This window comes from Corylus avellana, chromosome 11, assembly GCF_965113065.1.
Source record: "Corylus avellana chromosome 11, dhCorAvel1.hap1.2, whole genome shotgun sequence".
NCBI classification, from domain to species: domain Eukaryota; kingdom Viridiplantae; phylum Streptophyta; class Magnoliopsida; order Fagales; family Betulaceae; genus Corylus; species Corylus avellana.
The window spans coordinates 2,105,598-2,129,231 of NC_142500.1; the positions used below are offsets into that span (position 1 = coordinate 2,105,598).

Genomic DNA, 23,634 nt, shown 5'->3' on the forward strand with positions numbered 1-23,634 from the left:
CAACTATAGTAATAGCATCTTAGCCTAATAGTTGCATATTAATTAAGCGTTCTAAGAGAAACCATTAAGGATCTCTACTTCATCAGGGAAGCTGCAAGGCATAGCATTGTCCTCCTTCGAGATAAGTTTGGGACTCAAACCATGTAAGTCTTCTTAAAATGAAGGCTTGGAGGTGGAGAAAGGATCTTCAAAATTGTTGTTGAAGGAACTACCAATCTTCTCCATGTCGGATCTCAACAACTCATCATCAATTTCGAGAAAATCTATAGAGTGGCACATCTTTTAGAAATGGTGGCTGGAGATTAGAAGAATTTAGTACTGAGGTCATGATTGCTCGTGACCCAGGTGAGCCACTTCGACCGAAGGTTTCTTTCTCTAACACCAACAAATATCCTTCTTCGGTTCTTTTTTTGTTCTCCTAATTTTTAAAATTATCATTGAATTTATAAAACTTGTGTGAGTCTCACACGTGGGAATCAAATCCTAAAGATTTCATCACATACTTCACCTTATGATATATACTTTCTATCATGCTCCATGAAACGCGCTAATCTGCAAGATCTACATGTTTTTCTTACAAAATAATAATAATAATAATAAAGCTTCAAGACAGATGTAAAATATTTGAATAATTAGTTATTTTAATAATATGCCTAAGATAAAATACAAAGGGGCCAAGAAGAAAGAGCATGCTGCTCTAATACAACAACGTCGCAAGAGATTATTCCAACATAAAAACTAGAGACACTTCACTTGCTAACCTAACATTACCATTACAACAATGCTATCCTCTAACTTCCAAAGAGAAATGATAGATACTAAAATTATATTCAATATTCATCTAACAATGCTGACGTGGCACTCACAACTAAGCATCTGATCTTTTATTTATTTATCTAACAATGGTTAATTGGAAGTGTCATATCGACATTGTTGCATAAATATTGGATAAAATGATGGTATTTAACATTTCTTAAGAACTCATCAAACCATGGATGCCAAAGTTGCATCATTATTTTCTAATACCCTCTCGCACATTGAATTCTTGAGGAGAGGAGAAGCATTGTAATCAGAGTACTTCTCTCCATAACCAGATGGCTGGTTGCATCGGAGCAAAATTTTCAAAACCTCTTTCATGGACGGTCTGGTAGAAGGCAGTGTACCTGTACAAATGATTCCAAGTTTGAAAACACAGCACATTTCGTTTTTATGTTGTGTGTTTTCCTTCACCTCCTCATCCAGGGCATCAACTATGGAGTTGCCTTCTTGAAAGTGTCGCCATGCCCATTCGGCAAGCGATGTGTGTTCATCACCCTCACTAGCTTTTCTTCCAGTTGTCAGTTCCAAAAGGATGACCCCAAAACTATAAACATCAATCTTCTCATTAACTCGTATTGTGTGAGCATACTCTGCAGTTCAAGTTAACAACAAACAACAAACTAAAATTTCTGATGATGGAAAAAAAGGAGACAAACCAAGATTATAATCAAAATGAAACTTTGGAAAACTTTATGTCAATCACCTGGTGCTATGTAGCCATAAGAGCCAACCACGTCTGACATCGTAGCAGATTCTCCCTCCTTCATCAATATCTTGGCTAGACCAAAATCAGCAATTTTTGCATTGAACTCTGAGTCTAATAAGATGTTGCTTGACTTAAGATCTCGATGAACAATGGGTGGTGAGCAGTCATGGTGCATATAGGAGAGTCCCTGGGCAGCCCCAACTGCTATCTTCAACCTCTTAGGCCAATCCAAGACATCGTTATGGACTGAACCTGAGACAGTTGTTGCTCTACTCTTCCTATTCAGCCATAGATCCAGGCTACGGTTTTCCAAATACTCGTAGACAAGAAGTTTTGAATTATCACTAGAGATACAACAGAGCAACTTCACTATGTTGGAATGTCGAATTGAACTCAGTATTTTGACCTCTGCAAGAAACTCTTTTTCAAGCTTATGTTCTAGCTTCTTGTTACTCCAAATCCTCTTCACAGCAACACAATCACGTGAGGGATTATTAATGCTAACACAATACACTTTTCCTGATCCACCGCAACCAATCACATTATTTTCTGTCAGTCCTGACAAAATGTCAAATTTTGTGAAATTCGACCTCTGGAATGAGGTGAGCTTCCACGCCAAATCCGATACTTGTTTTCTCTTCCTATAAATTCTGATCACATGGAATGAAGTAACAAACCTAGGAAAGCTGCTGGTACACCTATAATCCAAGCAAGTAATTTGGATGAAGTTTTGCTTGAATTTTGGGTTTTGGAATTGCATTCGGCAATGTTTAGTGATGGCTTATTAGCACAGAGGCGAGGATTGTTCAAGAAGCTGCTGGCATATGCACCATTTTCGAATTCACTTGGGATCCTCCCAGTCAAAAGATTGGAAGAGAGATTGAGCGAAGAGAGCTTTAAGAGGCCAAGTTTAGGTGGAATTTCCCCAAACAGTTGGTTTTCTGAGAGGTCCAAATCAGTAAGTCTTGGTAAATAACAAAATCCCTCAGGAATTTGTCCAGAGATTGCATTTCGGCTAAGATTTAGCATATTTAGCGATTTCCATGATATAATATTTGATGGAAGGGAGCCTGAGAATCGGTTTTGATCAAGTAAAAGAGTTGATAAATGAGAAAGAGCAGTTAGTTCCAAAGGAATTGTACCATTTAAGAGGTTATTGCCGACATCGAGATGCACCAAATTCTTCCAAGAAGACACTCCCGCCGGAATTTTACCCGAAAACATGTTGCAACTCATCTCTAATCGAGAAAGGTTCAATGACAATCTTTCAGGAAGTTCACCTGTAAAAGAATTGTTGCTTAACAACAAGTTGCTCAAATTCAATAATGTCCATACGCCACTAGGAACACTCCCTGAAAACCTATTATTCTTAACGTTAAGAATTTTCAAATTATTGCAACTTCCAAGGGACTTGGGCAATTCACCACTGAGGTTGTTGTCGAAAGCTACCACTCCTGTCAACCTTCTATTGTCACCCAAGTATTCTGGCAGCTGGCCAGTAAGCTTATTGGATGCAACCTGAAACTCTTCAAGCATAGAATACTGCCCAAAGTCCGGAGACAAAGTACCTGAAAAATTGTTGCTAAACAGTTTAAGATTTATCAGCCCCGGGAGACGACCTATGCTATCTGGAATTTTTCCAGATAATTGATTGCAAAACAAAGCCAAACCCGACAATTTGGTGAGTCTTCCGAAATCATCGGGTATTGACCCGGTCAAGTTATTCTCGGAGAGATCAAGAACTGCTATGTTTAAAGCCTCAATCGCCCGAGGAATCTCCCCGCCCAATTTGTTTTTGTAAAGGTACACTATACTCAAATTTTTCGGCATAAACAAACCGCTCGGGATATTCCCACTCAGATTGTTCCTTGACAAATCCAAATGCTCCAGTGCCGCCATTTCTTCAATCTTGTCTGGGATTTCTCCTACCAAATTCGAGCCTGCCACCCAAAGATACTTGAGTTTCTTCAACTTTGTGAACTCCAAAGGCAATGTTGTTGTGATCCCCGAAATGTAGGCCAATTCTAGTCGTTCAAGATTGGACAAGTTGCCAATTTCTGGCGGGAAAGAACCGTTAAACGGACACGCGAAAAGTTGAAGTATCCTTAGCTCTGTTAACTGCCCAATAGATGCTGGGATGTTTCCGGAGAAGCTATTGGCTCCAAGGTTGAGCTCGCGAAGCTGAGCCATGCGGTGAATGTCATCAGGGAGCGTGCCAGCGAAGTAGTTCTGCGAGAGGTTGAGGTATTGGAGGTTGGAGCAGCTGTAGAGAGCTCGTGGGAACTCATTAGAGGTCATATAGTTGTATGAAAGGTCAAGGGCTATGAGGTTGTTGAGGTCACAGATGAAGGGTGGGACTGTTCCACTGATGTCCTTGTTAATGAGGTATAGTTCGGTGACTGAGCCACCGGTACTGCAGGTGATCTCTGGCCACGAACAGTGGGAAGTGTTTGAAGGTGTCCAATGGTTGAGGGGCTGGGGGTTTTTCCAGTGTTGCTTCAGGTTCAGTAGGATTGCTTGCTCATGATCATTGAGCTGAGAGGCTGCATGGCTGAAAAGGAGAAGGAAGAGGCTTGTGTAGAAAGAGAGTTGGATGCATATTTTGGGTTTCATCATTTGAAGGGTTGAGTTCGGTCTCGCTGACGCACTAAGAAGTGCGTTAAACCGTTATTTGAAGGCATTGGACGTTGAAACAAATGGCCAAGGATCAATCGTGGAACTTGGACAATAAATAAAATTAAATGAGGGTCACTCTCGCAAATAAAATTAAACGAGGGTCACTCTCGCTGTTCTTTCCTGGCAAGCACAGAAGTTGACTATAAAGTTGTAAAGTTCTAAGACTTTGCTGAGCTCAAAAAATGAATAAATAAATAAATATTTTCTCGTACGGAATTAAAGAACCTAAACCTATCCGGTTTTCACTCCAATCTTGGAAGCGCAGCTCCTGTGTTTTTGGAATTTAGTATAAAAAAGTTAGAAAAAGAACACTGCGTTTACATCTCCCTTTTTGCTGAAAATATAAGCTCTGTAGTTCAGTCTTCCGGTGTAAAAAAATGGTGAATGCTTCTAATCACTTGAACCTTGATAAAAAAAAAAAAAATTAAAAAATTAAAACTTAAGAGAGTGGCCAAAACCACGAATTGATGTACCGGAGTCGTGCGCATGGGCTACACGCACTAACGCCTTTAAAAAAAAAAAAAAAAAAAAAAATTCCTAAGGCTAATATTTGATTACCCTCCTCTTTTGGATTTCCTTAACCGGTTCCCCATTTTTTCTTTGGAGACTTCCATATAAATACGCAAATCCTATTGTGATGTCTCCTCCGAAGTGTCATCTACCAAATACCTCCCTCCTCCCTCGTCGGACATTGGAGTGATGCTCTTTTAAGGTGGCTTTGATTCGGTCATTATTAGTGTTATCCTCCCTAGTACAGTTTGAAGCTTTTTCGCTGTTGTAATAGATGTTTCTCTACACAGCCTATTTTCTAGACTGCCTCAAAAATCGTCATTTTTTGTGACTCCTTTCTTGGACTGTGTCAATATATTATTGAGCCGAGCCATTTCAAATATTGTTAGGTTTTATTTTGCATCGTAGTATTTTTACATGGGTTTTTGTTAGAGCCAAGCCGAACGTTCACCTAAGGGAAAACTATATTTACCTCTTGAACTCATACTTTAATTGCAATATCTCCTCAAACTTTAACAAGTTGCAATTAACCTCCCAAACTATTAGCCACTCATGTTAGAATTGTTTGTTAATTTGGGCTGCAAACGCATGAAATGTTCATTATACCTACAATAAAATGTGTGAAATACCAATATAACCTTGCATTAAAAAATAAATTTGCAAAGACTAACCCGCAGCCAGCTGAGGTGAGGTGAGTGACGTGAGTCTCCACTCCACGGATCCACAGCCTATTGGAGTCTCCACTCCCTAGGACCCAAATGCTGGGTCTGTTCATCTCTTAGCGACTACCTTAAAAAATAAATAAATAAAATTATTATTGTCATTTTAATTATTAGGTCATGTGTATACCAAGTGACGCATTTTCCGTTTAATTTAACCAAAAATCTTAATGGCAAAGAACTATAAGTAAAATGAGCTAATAATTAGGAGGGTCAATTGTAACTCATAAATTTATAGAGGAATATTGCAATTCATGTGTAACTTCGCACTTCACATAAGAGTAAAGGCATGTTTAGGTGTGTGTTTAAGGGGCCTAAAAGTGCATTTAACACTCAAAAAGTCCATTCGAAGAAAAAAATAGTCATTTGATAAAAAAAAATTGAAAATGCTTTTAAAGGTATAAAAAGCATAAAAATTGTCAAAACATACTTAATTTTGACAAAAGTTTAAAAATTAAGCTTTTGCCAAAAAGTACTTTTTGACTTAAAAGCTCTATATTTCTCGAACGCAATCTCAAACATGCTCTAAGAATAAAAGTTTCATTTTAATTTTACCTAACGTAACGGAATAGGAGCTTGTTTGGGATTGAGTTTGAAAAATAGAACTTTTAAGTCAAAAAAAAACTTTTTGGCAAAAGCTTTATTTTTAAGCTTTTGCCAAAAGTGTGTTTTGGCCATTTTTAGGCTTTTTGGACCCTTAAAAACGTTTTTAATTTTTTTACCAAACGAATACTTTTTTATTCAAACGGGTTTTTTGAGTGTTAAAAGTACTTTTAGGCATCTCAAACGCAATCCCAAACAATCCATAAGTATAGTTTCAAGGAAAGTGACATTCTTTGTTTTTTCTAAGAAAAGAAAGCGAACTTACTGTGTTTGAATATATAGCAGCTAGCGCACGCCTTTGGAGAAAAAAAAGGAAGTTGGATATAAACTGGTGGACGACCTGGACGCAATTTACATGATCCACGTTTGCTCCACACATTTTCCAGTCAACTTCCACGATGGGAATCTTCTTATTCTTCGTTCTTTTTTTCCAAACAATTTCCCCCACGAATCGGTATATTCGATCGGATTCTCACGTACTCATTTAAAAAAAAAAATCTCGGATTCTGGCGTATGCAAGGCCCACGTAAGACTAATTGCTCTTAGTGACGACGGTCTTGCAAGGGAATAGTGCCACTCCACAGAGGCAAACCTTGTTTTTTCTCCTTTATCTTTGCAAATTTTCCAAGTGGAGTTGTTAGAAATAGTTGGTCAATGAGAAAAACTCCTCCATTCATTTGGCTTCTAGATAGCTTTCCCACTTTTCCACTGGTGCAGTAGTCAAGCATCCAATCATCGAGTAAAAACTAGTAATCTAATCAGCAGAGTGTTTGTTCACTCCCACCAAACTGAAGCAACACAAGAAAAACAGTCCAAACACAACGGTGAAAACAACACACATTCAAAGGTACATGGTAGGTGGGGAAAAAAGGAAACTGTTCATACTCAGCAATTGACAAAAAAAAAAAAAAAAAAAAAATAGACCATTCAAAGATGTGGACTTAGTGGAAAAGAAGAAGGCAGCCATGGCCCATGGAGGACTTGACTTGACTTGACCTTGTGTAACTTCAAGTTAGATCCCATCTACACGTCGGGTAGAATTAAACTACACTCACGGGTGAACTCAACCAACCCAATTACCAAAGAAAGTGCGTTAGTAGTGCACACTAGGGTAGATGACTATGGCATATGGCATATGGCATTTCCTTCCCCCCACCTCAGATGAGAACAAATAAATGAGGATGACATCAAATGGAAACGATCCACACTAATACAACTCCTGAATTGATTCTGAATATGAGAATAACTTTATGATAGGGCCTACATTAACTTCAAATTAAGATTCTAAGCCTAACCCCGATGAGCGTGTGTGCACACATTAGTTTGTTCATTCTCTTCTATAAGAACACACAGAAAAATTTCTCTCCATTCTACTGTGCTCAATGAAGGAACCATCTAAGGGTTCTGTTGAGATCCATTCTCAAGATGCAAGAGTCAGGCCATAAGTCAGATTTCAACCCCTTAATATGAGAAAAAATATATCCAATCTAGATTTCAGTTGAATCCAATTACAAAGCTCAAAATCTGGGACAATTGGATCTACAGAAAATCAGAAAAATTACTACAAACGTTTCCAATGAAAAATTAACAGAAGAAAACCACCGTCTGTCCTTTTAGAGTTGAATAGGAACCAGAAAGAAGAGGAGGAGGAAGGAGAGAGAAGGGGGGGGGGGGGGGGGGGGGAACCTCACGCTTCCACAAGAGAAGAAAAGAAAAGCCTCGTGCTTCTCCTCTGTCAAGTAGACTTATAACTCTTCAGCAAAATCTATAGGTTAGTCTGCTACAAATTAAGGAAGGTTTCTGGACTACGATTATGTCATAAGGTATTTGTGCTTTCTTTTTTTTCTTTTTTTTTTTTCCTTCGGCACTCAAGAGAATTATTGATGCTGCAAGCTTTACTGGTTGTGCATGCTCTTTAAGGAAATTCATGTCTCTCTTCCTTCTGTTCCTATCATTTGGTGTGATAATGTTAGTGCGTTAGCTTCCGCCTCAAATCTTGTGTTTCATGCTCGCGCAAAACACATTGAGGGTTTATTATCATTCTATTAGGGGAAAAAGTAGTTAATCGTGATATCTTGCTTAAATTCATTTTACGGCTGATCACTGGCAGACGTTTTTACCAAGCGACTCTCTACTTCTCAGTTTGCAAATTATGGTCCTAAAGGAATTGTTGCAGATAAGAACAAATGTGGGTTACCATCTACACCACAAGCCGAAGACAATATATATATATATATTCTATTAAGGTTGCTAATATTGATGAAGATATTCAAGGCATGGATAACAGTGAGATAATGCCAGATAATTGAAGATGAAGACCTCTGAATTCAAAACCAGAAGATAGAATTGTGCAGCTACTGATTAGCGATTGTAGTTCTAATAGATTGATTGTTATTTGAATTGTATAGTTGCATTATTAAATCTATGAAATCTAATTTAGGCAATGAAATAGATCCTCTGTTTCACTTGAAATAATAAAATCCATTCATTTTATCGAAGTCTTCTCCAATGCCTACAATTAATAATTACCTTAAGGCCTTCTACTATTGAGATACTCTCACTAAGGGCAACGTTGAGGTGGTCAAGTAACTTCAAAAGAAAGTAAGAAAATTTTCTAAACAGAAACCGATAAAGAGTAATTCATCTTTCATTATACTATACGTACTCCAATGGCGTTTGTTGAAAAAGTAATACTAAATATTATACTTTCCATTTTATTAAGCTGGTGTTATAGTATTTATCAACCCGTAAATCAGCCTTTATTAAAAAATTAAAAATTTAAAAAACCTGATGGGCACGGTCAGATCAACTCAACTATAGTAATAGCATCTTAGCCTAATAGTTGCATATTAATTAAGCGTTCTAAGAGAAACCATTAAGGATCTCTACTTCATCAGGGAAGCTGCAAGGCATAGCATTGTCCTCCTTCGAGATAAGTTTGGGACTCAAACCATGTAAGTCTTCTTAAAATGAAGGCTTGGAGGTGGAGAAAGGATCTTCAAAATTGTTGTTGAAGGAACTACCAATCTTCTCCATGTCGGATCTCAACAACTCATCATCAATTTCGAGAAAATCTATAGAGTGGCACATCTTTTAGAAATGGTGGCTGGAGATTAGAAGAATTTAGTACTGAGGTCATGATTGCTCGTGACCCAGGTGAGCCACTTCGACCGAAGGTTTCTTTCTCTAACACCAACAAATATCCTTCTTCGGTTCTTTTTTTGTTTTCCTAATTTTTAAAATTATCATTGAATTTATAAAACTTGTGTGAGTCTCACATGTGGTAATCAAATCCTAAAGATTTCATCACATACTTCACCTTAAGATATATACTTTCTATCATGCTCCATGAAACACGCTAATCTGCAAGATCTACATGTTTTTCTTACAAAATAATAATAATAATAATAAAGCTTCAAGACAGATGTAAAATATTTGAATAATTAGTTATTTTAATAATATGCCTAAGATAAAATACAAAGGGGCCAAGAAGAAAGAGCATGCTGCTCTAATACAACAACGTCGCAAGAGATTATTCCAACATAAAAACTAGAGACACTTCACTTGCTAACCTAACATTACCATTACAACAATGCTATCCTCTAACTTCCAAAGAGAAACGATAGATACTAAAATTATATCCAATATTCATCTAACAATGCTGACGTGGCACTCACAACCAAGCATCTGATCTTTTATTTATTTATCTAACAATGGTTAATTGGGAGTGTCATATCGACATTGTTGCATAAATATTGGATAAAATGATGGTATTTAACATTTCTTAAGAACTCATCAAACCATGGATGCCAAAGTTGCATCATTATTTTCTAATACCCTCTCGCACATTGAATTCTTGAGGAGAGGAGAAGCATTGTAATCAGAGTACTTCTCTCCATAACCAGATGGCTGGTTGCATCGGAGCAAAATTTTCAAAACCTCTTTCATGGACGGTCTGGTAGAAGGCAGTGTACCTGTACAAATGATTCCAAGTTTGAAAACACAGCACATTTCGTTTTTATGTTGTGTGTTTTCCTTCACCTCCTCATCCAGGGCATCAACTATGGAGTTGCCTTCTTGAAAGTGTCGCCATGCCCATTCGGCAAGCGATGTGTGTTCATCACCCTCACTAGCTTTTCTTCCAGTTGTCAGTTCCAAAAGGATGACCCCAAAACTATAAACATCAATCTTCTCATTAACTCGTATTGTGTGAGCATACTCTGCAGTTCAAGTTAACAACAAACAACAAACTAAAATTTCTGATGATGGAAAAAAAGGAGACAAACCAAGATTATAATCAAAATGAAACTTTGGAAAACTTTATGTCAATCACCTGGTGCTATGTAGCCATAAGAGCCAACCACGTCTGACATCGTAGCAGATTCTCCCTCCTTCATCAATATCTTGGCTAGACCAAAATCAGCAATTTTTGCATTGAACTCTGAGTCTAATAAGATGTTGCTTGACTTAAGATCTCGATGAACAATGGGTGGTGAGCAGTCATGGTGCATATAGGAGAGTCCCTGGGCAGCCCCAACTGCTATCTTCAACCTCTTAGGCCAATCCAAGACATCGTTATGGACTGAACCTGAGACAGTTGTTGCTCTACTCTTCCTATTCAGCCATAGATCCAGGCTACGGTTTTCCAAATACTCGTAGACAAGAAGTTTTGAATTATCACTAGAGATACAACAGAGCAACTTCACTATGTTGGAATGTCGAATTGAACTCAGTATTTTGACCTCTGCAAGAAATTGTTTTTCAAGCTTAGGTTCTAGCTTCTTGTTACTCCAAATCCTCTTCACAGCAACACAATCACGTGAGGGATTATTAATGCTAACACAATACACTTTTCCTGATCCACCGCGACCAATCATATTAGTTTCTGACAGTCCTGACAAAATGTTAATTTTTGTGAAATTCAACCTCTGGAATGAGGTGAGCTTCCATGCCAAATCCGATACTTGTTTTCTCTTCCAATAAATTCTGATCACATGCAATGAAGCTAACAAACCTAGGAAAGCTGCTGGTACACCTATAATCCAAGCAAGTAATTTGGATGAAGTTTTGCTTGAATTTTGGGTTTTGGAATTGCATTCGGCAATGTTTAGTGATGGCTTACTAGCACAGAGGCGAGGATTGTTCAAGAAGCTGCTAGCATATGCACCATTTTCGAATTCACTTGGGATCCTCCCAGTCAAAAGATTGGAAGAGAGATTGAGCGAAGTGAGCTTCAAGAGGCCAAGTTTAGGTGGAATTTCGCCAGACAGTTGGTTTTCTGAGAGGTCCAAATCAGTAAGTGTTGGTAAATAACAAAATCCCTCAGGAATTTGTCCAGAGATTGCATTTCGGCTAAGATTTAGCATATTTAGCGATTTCCATGATATAATATTTGATGGAAGGGAGCCTGAGAATCGGTTTTGATCAAGTAAAAGAGTTGATAAATGAGAAAGAGCAGTTAGTTCCAAAGGAATTGTACCATTTAAGAGGTTATTGCTGACATCGAGATGCACCAAATTCCTCCAAGAAGACACTCCCGCCGGAATTTTACCCGAAAACATGTTGTGACTCATCTCTAATCGAGAAAGGTTCAATGACAATCTTTCAGGAAGTTCACCTGTAAAAGAATTGTTGCTTAACAACAAGTTGCTCAAATGCAATAATGTCCATACACCACTAGGAACACTCCCTGAAAACCTATTATTCTTAACGTTAAGAATTTTCAAATTATTGCAACTTCCAAGGGACTTGGGCAATTCACCACTGAGGTTGTTGTCGAAAGCTACCACTCCTGTCAACCTTTTATTATCACCCAAGTGTTCTGGCAGCTGGCCAGTAAGCCGATTGGATGCAACTTGAAACTCTTCAAGCATAGAATACTGCCCAAAGTCCGGAGACAAAGTACCTGAAAGATTGTTGCTAAACAGTTTAAGATTTATCAGCCCTGGGAGACGACCTATACTATCTGGAATTTTTCCAGATAATTGATTGCAAAACAAAGCCAAACCGGACAATTTGGTGAGTCTTCCAAAATCATCGGGTATAGTTCCAGTCAAGTTATTCTCGGATAGATCAATAACGTCTATATTTAAAGCCTCACCCACCCGAGGAATCTCCCCGAACAATTTGTTTTTGTGGAGGTACACTATACTCAAATTTTTCAGCATAAACAAACCGCTCGGGATTTTCCCACTCAGATTGTTTGTTGACAAATCCAAATGCTCCAGTGCCGCCATTTCTCCAATCTTGTCTGGGATTTCTCCTACCAAATTCGAGCCTGCCACCCAAAGATACTTCAATTTCTTCAACTTTGTGAACTCCAAAGGCAATGTTGTGATCCCCAAAATGTAGGCCAATTCTAGTCGTTCAAGATTGGACAAGTTGCCAATTTCTGGCGGGAAAGGACCGTTAAACGGACATGAGAAAAGTTGAAGTATCCTCAGCTCTGTTAACCGCCCAATAGATGCTGGGATTTTTCCGGAGAAGCTATTGGCTCCAAGGTTGAGCTCGCGAAGCTGAGCCATGCGGTGAATGTCATCAGGGAGTGTGCCGGCGAAGTAGTTCTGCGAGAGGTTGAGGTATTGGAGGTTGGAGCAGTTGTAGAGAGCTCGTGGGAACTCATTAGAGGTCATATAGTTGAATGAAAGGTCAAGGGCTGTGAGGTTGTTGAGGTCACAGATGAAGGGTGGGACTGTTCCACTAATGTTCGTGTTAATGAGGTATAGTCCGGTGACTGAGCCACCGGTACTGCAGGTGATCTCTGGCCACGAACAGTGGGAAGTGTTTGAAGGTGTCCAATGGCTGAGGGACTGGGGGTTTTTCCAGTGTTGCTTTAGGTGCAGTAGGATTGCTTGCTCATGATCATTGAGCTGAGAGGCTGCATGGCTGAAAAGGAGAAGGAAGAGGCTTGTGTAGAAAGAGAGTTGGATGCATATTTTGGGTTTCGTCATTTGAAGGGTTGAGTTCGGTCTCGCTGATGTGCTAAGAAGTGCGTTAAACCGTTATTTGAAGGCGTTGGAGGTTGAAACCAATGGCCAATGATCAATCGATTCGTGGAACTTGGACAATAAATAACACTTAAATGAGGGTCACTCTCGCTATTCTTTCCTGGCAAGTGGCAAGCACAAAAGTTGACTATAAAGTTGTAAAGTTCTAAGTCTTGCTGAGCTCAAAAAATGAATAAATAAATAAATATTTTCTCATACGGAATTAAAGAACTTAAACCTATCTGGTTTTCACTCCAATATTCTTGGAAGCGCAGTTCCTGTGTTTTTGGAATTTAGTATAAAAAGTTAGAAAAAGAACACTGCGTTTACATCCCCGTTTTTGCTGAAAATATAAGCTCTGTAGATATATCCCCTCAAACTTTAAAAAGTTGCAATTAACCTCCCAAACTATTAGCCACTCATGTTAGAATTGTTTGTTAATTTGGGATGCAAACGCATGGAATGTTCATTATACCTCCAATAAAATGTGTGAAAATACCAATATAACCTTGAATTAAAAAATAAATTTGCAAAGACTAACCGCAGCCAGCTGAGGTGAGGTGAGTGACGTGAGTCTCCACTCCACGGATCCACAGCCTATTGGAGTCTCCACTCCATAGGACCCAAATGCTGGGTCTGTTCATCTCTTAGCGACTACCTTAAAAAATAAATAAATAAAATTATTATTGTCATTTTAATTATTAGATCATGTGTATACCAAGCAACGCATTTTCCGTTTAAATTAACCAAAAATCTTAATGGCAAAGAACTATAAGTAAAATGAGCTAATAATTTGGAGGGTCAATTATAACTCATAAAATTATAGAGGAATATTGCAATTCATGTGTAACTTCGCACTTCGTGCAGGAGTAAAGGCATGTTTGAGTTTGCGTTTCAAGGGCCTAAAAACGTATTTTACACTCAAAAAGTCCGTTAAAAAAAAAATAATCATTTGGTAAAAAAAAATTAAAAACACTTTTAAATATCTAAAAAACATAAAAATGGCCAAAACACACTTTTGACAAAAGCTTAAAAATGAAACTTTTGCCAAAAAGTACTTTTTAACTTAAAAATTCTATATTTCTCGAACGTAATTCCAAACATGCTCTTAGAATAATAACTTCACTTTAATTTTACCGAACTTAACATAGTAAGTATAGTTTCAAGGAAAGCGACATTCTTTGCTTTTTCTAAGAAATGAAAGAGAAATTAATGTGTTTGCATACATAGCAGCGCACGCCTTGGAAATAGAAAAAGGAAGTTGGACAGAAACTGGTGGACGACCTGGACGCAATTTACATGATCCACGTTTGCTTCACACCACACATTTTCTAGTCAACTTCCACGATGGGAATCTTCTTTTTCTTCGTTCTTTTTTTCCGAACAATTTCCCCCACCTATCGGTATATCTTCTCACGTACTCATTTAAAAAAAAATGTCGGATTCTGACGTATGCAAGGCCCACGTAAGACTAATTGCCCTTTAGTGACGGTCTTGCAAGGGAATAGTGCCACTCCACAGAGGCAAACCTTGTTTTTTCTCGTTTATCTTTGCAAATTTTCCAAGTGGAGTTGTTAGAAATAGTTGGTCAATGAGAAAAACTCCTCCATCCACTTGGCTTCTAGATAGCTTTACCCTTTTCAATTCCACTGGTGCAGTAGTCAAGCATCCAATCATGGAGTAAAAACTAGTAATCTAATCAGCAAAGTGTTTGTTCATTCTCACCAAACTGAAGCAACACAAACATTGACAACAAACATTCAAAGGTATGCGGTTGGTGGGGAAAAAAGGAAACTGTTCATACTCAGCAATTGAACCAAAAAAAAAAAGCATCCAAAGATGTGGACTTAGTGGGAAAGAAGAAGGCAGCCATGGCCCATGGAGGACCTGACTTGACTTGACCTTGGGTAACGTCAAGTTAGATCCCATCTACACGTCGGGTAGAATTAAACTACACTCACGGGTGAACTCAAACCAACCCAATTACCAAAGAAAGTGCGTTAGTAGTGCACACTAGGGTAGATGACGATGGCATATGGCATTTCCTTCCTCCCACCCCAGATGAGAACAAATAAATGAGGATGACATCAAATGGAAACGATCCACACTAATCCAACTCCTGAATTGATTCTGAATATGAGTAACTTTATGATAGGGCCTACATTAACTTCAAACTAAGATTCTAAGCCTAACCCCGACGAGCGTGTGTGCACACATTAGTTTGTTAATTCTCTTCTATAAGAACACAGAGAAAAATTTCTCTCCATTCTATTGTGCTCAATGAACGAACCATCTAAGGGTTCTGTTGAGATCCATTCTCAAAATGCAAGAGTCAGGCCATAAGTCAGATTTCAACCCCTTAATATGAGAAAAAATATATCCAATCTAGATTTCAGTTGAATCCAATTACTAAGTTCAAAATCTGGGACAATTGGATCTACAGAGAATCAGAAAAATTACTACAAACGTTTCCAATGAAAAATTAACAGAAGAAAACCACCGTCTGTCCTTTTAAAGTTGAATAGGAACCAGAAAGAGGAGAAAGAGGAGGAGGAGGAAGGAGAGAGAAGGGGGGGAACCTCACGCTTCCACAAGAGAAGAAAAGAAAAGCCTCGTGCTTCTCCTCTGTCAAGTGGACTTATAACTCTTCAGCAAAATCTATAGGTTAGTCTGCTACAAATTAAGGAAGGATTCTGGACTACGATTATGTCATAAGGTATTTGTGCTTTCTTTTTTCTTTTTTTTCCTTCGGCACTCAAGAGAATGCGACAATCTGCTTCTCTGTCATTTCCTTCAGGCATATCAAACTGACAAGAAGCTCTGAATATATCTTAATGGATACAACAAGAAACAGGTGTCACCCTTCATTTAAAAAACAAAAAATTGGGACAACATCATTGAAAAAGTATAGCGTCGTTTGGTTGGATGGAAGATGTATTTATCAAAAAGTAGGAGAATTAAAAGCACTTTAACTAATATGTTTACCTATTTCTTGTCCCTTTTCCCCCTTCCAGTTGGTGTAACCAATCACCTAGAGAAGTTGTAGCGGGATTTTTTATGGAGTGATATGGGTGAAGAGTTCAAATTTCACTTGGTTAGTTCGACTAAGGTGTGTACTTTGATAGCTGAAGGAAGGTTGGGGGTTCAAAATTTACTTGTGTTCAATCGGGCTTTCTTGGGGAAGTGGTTGTGGCGCTTCGTTCATGAGAGAGATGCCTTATGGAGATGGTGGTTATGGATTCTAAATATGGCAATGCTTAGGGTGAATGGTGTTCTAATGAGGTTTCATCGGTCGTTTAGCATTGCCCCTTTTCAGGACGTTGTTGTGACAGACCATTTAATGCTTTCTAGTGCCTCCCATAAATGAAATATTAATTTTCTCAGAGAGTCTAATAATTGGAAGATGGATTACTTTACCAACCTCTTCACTTTGTCGTATTTCGTTAAAGTGAGACAAGGTGGAAGGAACAAACTTCCTTGGATTCCTTCCAAGAGAGGGTTGTTTGATGTTAGATCTTAATATAAGGTTCTTGTTTCCCATGATAACACTCATTTCCCTTGGAGGAGTGGAGTATTTGGCGAAATAAAGCTCCTTTGAAAGCGGCTTTCTTTGCTTGGTCAGCTGCCTTTGGAAAGATCCTCACTATGGATAACCAAAGAAAACAACATATCATTGTAATTGAGCGGTATTGCATGTGTAAGGAGATTCGAGAGTCAATGGACCATTTTCTACTTCATTGTGAGATCACGGGTACTCTTTAGAATACTATATTCAGCAATGTAGGGCTGGTTTGGGTTATGCCTAGAAGGGTGGTTGATCTCCTTGCTTGTTAGAGAGCGCCAGGAGGTAGGTTTCAGCTTAATGTAGTTAGGTAGATGATTCAGCCTTGCCTAATATGGTGTTTATGAAGGGAAAGAAACGATCGTATCTTTGAGGACCATGAGAGGACCTTAGTGGAAATAAAGGCTTTATTCTTTTTTTTGATAAATAAGCAAGAATATCATTGAAAATCGCAGAGGGGCACAACCCAAGTACATAGGAACTAAAGGTTTTATTCTTTAAGACTCTTTCTTTGGGATGTTGCCTTAGATTGTAGTATTTCAAATTTTCATGCATTTTTTTTTTTTTTTTTTTTTTTTGATAAGTAAATTTTCATGCTTTCTTGTATCTTTTCTCCACCACTAGCGAGGCTTCTCTCTTGTATACTCTATGTATTTGGGTAGTGCCTTTGTGCTTTTCAATGAATTTGTGATTACTTATCAAAAATAAAACAGAAAAAACAAACAAACAAACTTATAAAGACAGCAAATCAGATATCATGCCATTAATGCTGGGAGAAGTAAAAGGGATCTAAAAAGGTATCTCAAGATATCCGATAGGATTGTTGAATGTCTCAAATTCCACAAGGGGATGTGTAAAGGTTATTTTTCCTTTTTGTTTTAAAATCCTGGCATTACATGCTAGGTTGCAATAAAAGCAAGAGGCAACCAACTTTTGAGGAATTTTCCTTTAAAGTAATTTACAACAGAGTAATTCATGTATTGTTCCAAACCTAGCAACAGACAGGAGCATCACACCTGCTTAACTTCTTGGCTTACCACTTTGAGGGTGTACAAAATCACCTTAAAACCTACATGTTAATAAATCTCTGGCTTGCATGGTTTGATGAAACAGGTAGAGTCAGTGTATACTAATAATTTCAGATGATTCAATCTCTCTAGGCAAGTAGGACCCCAAACAACCAATATATTCATTTAGATTCACCTCACACCTCAAAAGTTTTAACTGGGGAAGAGTTACAGTGATGTAGCACAAACCTAGGCAACATAACTAGTTTCTTGGGCATCACACCTTGATATAGTTCCATCACATAATCCACAAAAATAATAGTAGCTGGAATTTTCCTAGTCATCTTCTTTATTCAATAATCATAGAAAAAACCAGTACATCCATATCTATATATGTTTAATGCCTAATCTAAATAGACTTAAGACTCCATGAGCTTTAACTACTAAAGTCCAAAATAAATACCTACCAAAACCCATAAATAAAACCCAATATCAATAATAAGCCAAAGTACAAAACCAAGTCAAAATAAACTCAAAATAAATCATACAAGCTCCCATGTAGACTCCACATCATGTAACATGTGCCAAAGAAAAGTTTAGGCCTTGGAAGCATCTTTTCCACACTTCTTATAAACTTTATAAGAGTCTTGCCACTTCTCTCCATCATACAATGCACCCTAAACATGACATTTTTCCTAGTCTTAGGGAGTGTTTGGCAAACCCTTTTCCACCCTTTTCCCTTTGTTACTGTAGCTGACGTGGATTGATGTGGATAAAAGTAAGAATGTTTAGTATAGGAAAGTGAAAAAATTTTGTTTTGTACTATTTTTTTATTTGAATAGTAGTAAAAAGTGAATGATGTAATATAAAAAATGAAAAAGTACGAAATGTTTTTATATTGATTTTTTTGGGAAAAGGAAGTGTGGATAGTGTTGAGGGGAGGGGAAGGGGTTGCCAAACAGTGCTTAGTCTTTTGAGTAACTCTTGAACGATGTATTGAGAAGAGGTATTATCACTTCCATTGTATGCCCAATACAATGGAGGGAGGGAGGGACAGGTCACAAAAAACAATATGCTGGGGCTGCATGAAAACCGGGATGAGCCCATACAAACAAGGCGAAGAAGCCCACATTGCGAGAAGCTGAGTGTGCTGGTTGGCTTTCCGGGGCACATGGAGAATCAACCAGCCTGGGTTACTTCTAAGAATGGAACAAGCATCAGAAATAACCAAGCATATCCCCCAGGGAGGGAGGGAAAGATCCTGGAGAGCCTCGCACACTATAAGTGAGTCCCCCTCCACTTAGATGTTTCCAGCCGAAGGAGGTGAGCTTCCTACAGCCCTAGGAGAGCCACTAACGACTCCCCAAAGGGAGGGCCTGTGGAAGGGAGAATCTTCATCCAAACAAATAGAACCTTCCCGGAGTGATCACGGCAAGAAGCTGCTTCCATAGAGTGGCTCTTTCTTACTGCAACATCAAAGTTGGTTCTAAGGCTCCCCGTGGGGAGAGGTTTCCAAACTGCTAGAGTGGAGGCAACCAAATCACCCCAAGCCTCCTGGTGGGAACAAATTTTTGTTTTTTTCACTTTTACAACCAGCTGGAGTGAAGAGAGTTGGAATTCTTATGGGATACTTCATTTCTGGCAAACCAAAGGAAGTCCATGGCTATTGCGGCAAAGAGAAGGAAATCCCTAGCAAATAATACCATCTCTCCATTCTTCTTCATTTCACAGTATGCAATGATTGCATAAAAAACCCACCATGAAATCCAAAATATCACAGCATAAAGAACAAACAAAAGGATATAGTGCAAGTCTTAAACCAAACATATGGGGAAGTGTAATATATTACTTATGTTGATTATTGTAAATGTAAGCCATTACACTCACTCAATAATAAAGATATATAATCCTTATCGTCCCCATAAACATTAAAATTTGTGTACCAGAGTAGGATGAAGGAACAGTCTAATATCAAGAGAATATTAGAACACTCAACATAGAAGAGCCAATATTGGCATGAATCTGCACCATTCATCAATCATACCTCAATGTTTGGCCTATGGGAATGGGAGAGGTGTAAGAGAGACATACCAGCTATGCATACTGTGGAAGTGATAACACCTCTTCTCAGTATTCAAGAGTTATCCAAAAGACTGTCATTGCATCTGCTTCCCTATATATTGCTTTAGTACCACTTATACTCTGTCCATCACATATGCTTTACGCTTCCCACCGGTGCATAGACCACTAAACATAAAGGCAAGTGGACCCAAGAACAGGATAGATTTGTGCTCCCCGGCAAAGATCAAGGAATCAAGCATTGCATAAGGCTCCTTCAACTTAGGAATCCATTTATAAACTTACTTTTAGTCGCAAAGACCTTTAGGAATTACCGACCACTAGTATTGTCCTTTTTGTGCCAGACTAGCTGTCTATATGATGCAGAATTAGTTTATGGAAGTTCAACTATCCTTGCTAAACATACTCTCGTTGTTAATGTGTTTTGGGGATGTTTTCTAATTTTTGTTTGAAAAAGTATTCTAATGTGTTTTTTAGGAGTGTTGTTTGTTAATATTTCTCTGTTTCAAGAAGAGAAAACAAAAATTTCACCAGACGGAGCATGTTTCGCTCAGGAAAAGGGTGCCGTTGCAAAAGATTATAAGGAAATCATGCCATCTCTCCATTCTCCAAACTTGTTCATTTCACAATATGCAACAATAGCACGAAAACACCACCACAAAAATCCAAAATGTTACATACACGAGCAGAAATAACAAACACAAGCAGAAAGTGCAACTCTTAAACCAGACATAAGGGAAAATGTAATTTATCACTTATGTTAACCATTGGAAATATTGGCCAATACACTATATCAAAAAAAAAAAAAAAACACATTATATAATCTTTATGTCCCCCATAAACATTAAAAAATGTGTACCAGTCTATGATGAAGGAGCCGCGGCCGCAGCAGATTCAAGCGAAACATTATTAAGCCGCTCCAGAGCCAAAATAAGCGCTTGGGTCCCCAAGTTGCCCTCCCCATGAGCCTTGAGGGACAGATAGAGCTGCTGAGCCAGAGCCAGCCCAGGCAAAGCCAGACCCATTCTCTGGCACTCCTTCAAACATATCCCCAAGTCCTTCACAAAGTGGTTCACATAGAATCCAGGCTCCAAATCCCTCTTCAAGATCCTACTCCCGTGCAAGTCCAGCGACTTGGACCCCGCAGCACCCGTCGAGATGGCGTCCAGGAACAGACGCACCTCCAGCCCGGCCTTGTGCGCGTACACCATCCCCTCCACCAACCCCATCATCGTCGAAGCGATCACCACCTGGTTCGCTAGCTTCGCGAATTGCCCTTTTCCGGGGGCACCCATGTAATTAACCTTACCCAGAAGGGCAAACAGCGGGCTCAGGCGCTTGACTACTGTCTCGTCCCCGCCGGCGAATATCGCGAGGGTTCCATTCTTGGCGCCGCGGTCGCCGCCTGAGACCGGGGCGTCGATCGCGGCGCAGTCCTTGGATGCAGCCGCGGCGGCGATCTCGTCGGCGAGGGAGGGCTCCGAGGTGGTCATGTCAACGAGGACGCCGCCGTGGAGGAGTCCGGAGAGGGCGCCGGAGGTGGGATCGAGGAGAACGGAGCGAACGTCTGAGGGGTAGCCGACGATGGAGAATACGACGTCGGATTGGGAGGCGACAGCGAGTGGGGAATGGGCCAAGTGGGCCCCCATGTCGACGAGGGGTTGGGCCTTGGAGAGAGTGCGGTTGAAGACGGTGAGGGTGTAGCCGGCGTTGATGATGTGGCCGGCCATGAAGCGGCCCATGATGCCGGTGCCGATCCATCCAACGCGGGTGGTGGATGGGCTGATGGGCTCGGTGGCCATGGATCGGCAGAGGAAGGTGAGGAAGGGAGGGGAGTGAGTGGTAGTGTGGAAGAAGGAGCGGAGTAGAAGAAACACGTGTCACCCTTCATTTAAAAAAAAAATTAAGATGACATCATTGAAAAAGTATTGCGTCGTTTGGTTGGATGGAAGATGTACTTATCAAAAAGTAGTAGAATTAAAAGCACTTTAGCTAATCTGTTTACCTACTTCCTGACCCTTTTTCTCTTTCCAGTTGGTGTAACCAATCACTTATTGAACTTGTAGCAGGATTTTTTATGGAGTGATATGAGTGAAGAGTTCAAATTTCACTTTGTTAGTTCGACTAAGGTGTGTACTTTTATAGCTGAAAGAAGGTTGGGGGTTAAAAATTTACTTGTATTTAATCAGGCATTTTTGGGGAAGTGGTTGTGGCGCTTCGTTCATGAGAGAGATGCCTTATGAAGTGGATTCTAAATATGGCAATGCTTAGGGTGAATGGTGTTCTAATGAGGTTCATTGGTTGTATGGGGTGGGGCTCTAGAAGAATATTAGGAAGGGTTGGGGGAGCTATCTAGCCACACTAAATTTGAGATGGGAGATGGCTCCAAAATCTATCTCTGACATGTTATTTGGTGTAAGGCTCAAACTCTCGAGACATCTTGTACAAACTTGTTTAGCATTGCCCCTTTTAAAGACGTTATTATAGACCATTTAATGCTTTCTAGTGCCTCCTATAAATGAAATATTAATTTTCTCAGAGCGCCTAATAATTGGAAGATGGATTACTTTACCTCCCTCTTCACTATGATGTATTTTGTTAAAGTGAGACGAGGTGGAAGGAACAAACTTTCTTGGATTCCTTCCAAGAGAGGGTTGTTTGATGTTAGATCTTAATATAAGGTTCTTGTTTCCCATGATAACACTCATTTCCCTTGGAAGAGTGGAGTATTTGGCGAAATAAGACTCCTTTGAAAACGGCTTTCTTTGCTTGGTCGACTGCCTTTGGAAAGATCCTCACTATAGATAACCAAAGGAAACAACATATCATTGTAATTGAGCGGTATTGCATATGTAAGGAGATTCGAGAGTCAATGGACCATTTTCTACTTCATTGTGAGATCACATGTATTCTTTAGAATACTATATTCAGCAATGTAGGGCTAGTTTGGGTTATGCCTAGAAGGATGGTTAATCACCTTACTTGCCAGAGAGCGTCAGGTGGTAGGTTTCAAGTTGACGTAGTTAGGAAGACGATTCAGCCTTGCCTAATATGGTGTTTATGAAGGGAAAGAAACGATCATATCTTTGAGGACCATGAGAGGACCTTAGTGGAATTAAAGGCTTTATTCTTTTTTTTGATAAATAAGCAAGAATATCATTGAAAAACGCAGAGGGTCGCAACTCAAGTACACAGGAATTAAAAACTTTATCCTTTAAGACTCTTTGGGATGTTGCCTTAGATTGTAGTATTTCAAATTTTCAATTTTCATGCTTTTTTTTTTCTTGATAAGTAAATTTTCATGCTTTCTTGTATCTTTTCTCCTCCACTAACTAGGCTTCTCTCTTGTATACTCTGTGTATTTGGGTAGTGCCTTTGTGCTTTTCAATGAATTTGTGATTACTTATCAAAAATAAAACAGAAAAGAAGAAAAAACAAACAAACAAACTTATAAAGACAGCAAATCAGATATCGTGCCATTAATGCTGGGAGAAGTAAATGGGATCTAAAAAGGTATCTCAAGATATCTGATAGGATTGTTGAATGTCTAAAATTCCACAAGGGGATGTGTAAAGGTTATTTTTCCTTTTTGTTTTAAAATCCTGGCATTACATGCTAGGTTGCAATAAAAGCAAGAGGCAACCAATTTTTGAGGAATTTTCCTTTAAAGTAATTTACAACAGAGTAATTCATGTATTGTTCCAAACCTAGCAACAGACAGGAGCATCACACCTGCTTAACTTCTTGGCCTACCACTTTGAGGGTGTACAAAATCACCTTAAGACCTACATGTTAATAAATCTCTGGCTTGCATGGTTTGATGAAACTGGTAGTCAGTGTATACTAATAATTTCAGATGATTCAATCTCTCTAGGAAAGTAGGACCCCATACAACCAATATATTCATTTAGATTCACCTCACACCTCAAAATTTTTAACTGTGGAAGAGTTACAGTGATGTAGCACA

General features: G+C 39.0%; 4 protein-coding genes across 4 annotated transcripts; all 4 read right to left on the reverse strand.

The window, feature by feature from the left end:
• Positions 1-616: 616 nt before the first annotated feature.
• Positions 617-2,169, reverse strand: LOC132165204 (MDIS1-interacting receptor like kinase 1-like). Its single transcript, XM_059575692.2, has 2 exons — positions 1,523-2,169; positions 617-1,409 (listed from the first exon to the last, which is right to left on the reverse strand). Exons 1-2 carry the CDS (start codon positions 1,698-1,700, stop codon positions 985-987), a joined length of 603 nt encoding a protein of 200 aa, XP_059431675.2. The 5' UTR covers positions 1,701-2,169; the 3' UTR covers positions 617-984.
• Positions 2,100-4,192, reverse strand: LOC148582981 (uncharacterized). Its single transcript, XM_088511727.1, has one exon. It carries the CDS (start codon positions 4,139-4,141, stop codon positions 2,180-2,182), a length of 1,962 nt encoding a protein of 653 aa, XP_088367853.1. The 5' UTR covers positions 4,142-4,192; the 3' UTR covers positions 2,100-2,179.
• Positions 4,193-9,460: 5,268 nt separating this feature from the next.
• On the reverse strand, positions 9,461-13,616 carry LOC132165265 (uncharacterized). Its single transcript, XM_059575747.2, has 3 exons — positions 13,561-13,616; positions 10,367-13,140; positions 9,461-10,253 (listed from the first exon to the last, which is right to left on the reverse strand). The coding sequence occupies exons 2-3, from the start codon at positions 12,981-12,983 to the stop codon at positions 9,829-9,831; spliced, it is 3,042 nt and encodes a 1,013-aa protein (XP_059431730.2). The 5' UTR covers positions 12,984-13,140; positions 13,561-13,616; the 3' UTR covers positions 9,461-9,828.
• A 6,651-nt stretch (positions 13,617-20,267) lies between these two features.
• Positions 20,268-21,556, reverse strand: LOC132165267 (putative 3-hydroxyisobutyrate dehydrogenase-like 1, mitochondrial). Its single transcript, XM_059575752.2, has one exon. The coding sequence runs from the start codon at positions 21,467-21,469 to the stop codon at positions 20,531-20,533; it is 939 nt and encodes a 312-aa protein (XP_059431735.2). The 5' UTR covers positions 21,470-21,556; the 3' UTR covers positions 20,268-20,530.
• Between the last annotated feature and the right edge of the window lie 2,078 nt (positions 21,557-23,634).

Excerpts from the sequence above, each read along its gene's own strand:
- LOC132165204 (XM_059575692.2), bottom strand. The coding sequence starts at position 1,700 with ATGCACCATGACTGCTCACCACCCATTGTTCATCGAGATCTTAAGTCA. Across the intron at positions 1,410-1,522 it reads TTATGGCTACATAGCACCAG|AGTATGCTCACACAATACGA; the intron begins GTGATTGACATA and ends CTTGAACTGCAG.
- LOC148582981 (XM_088511727.1), bottom strand. The coding sequence starts at position 4,141 with ATGATGAAACCCAAAATATGCATCCAACTCTCTTTCTACACAAGCCTC.
- LOC132165265 (XM_059575747.2), bottom strand. The coding sequence starts at position 12,983 with ATGACGAAACCCAAAATATGCATCCAACTCTCTTTCTACACAAGCCTC. Across the intron at positions 10,254-10,366 it reads TTATGGCTACATAGCACCAG|AGTATGCTCACACAATACGA; the intron begins GTGATTGACATA and ends CTTGAACTGCAG.
- LOC132165267 (XM_059575752.2), bottom strand. The coding sequence starts at position 21,469 with ATGGCCACCGAGCCCATCAGCCCATCCACCACCCGCGTTGGATGGATC.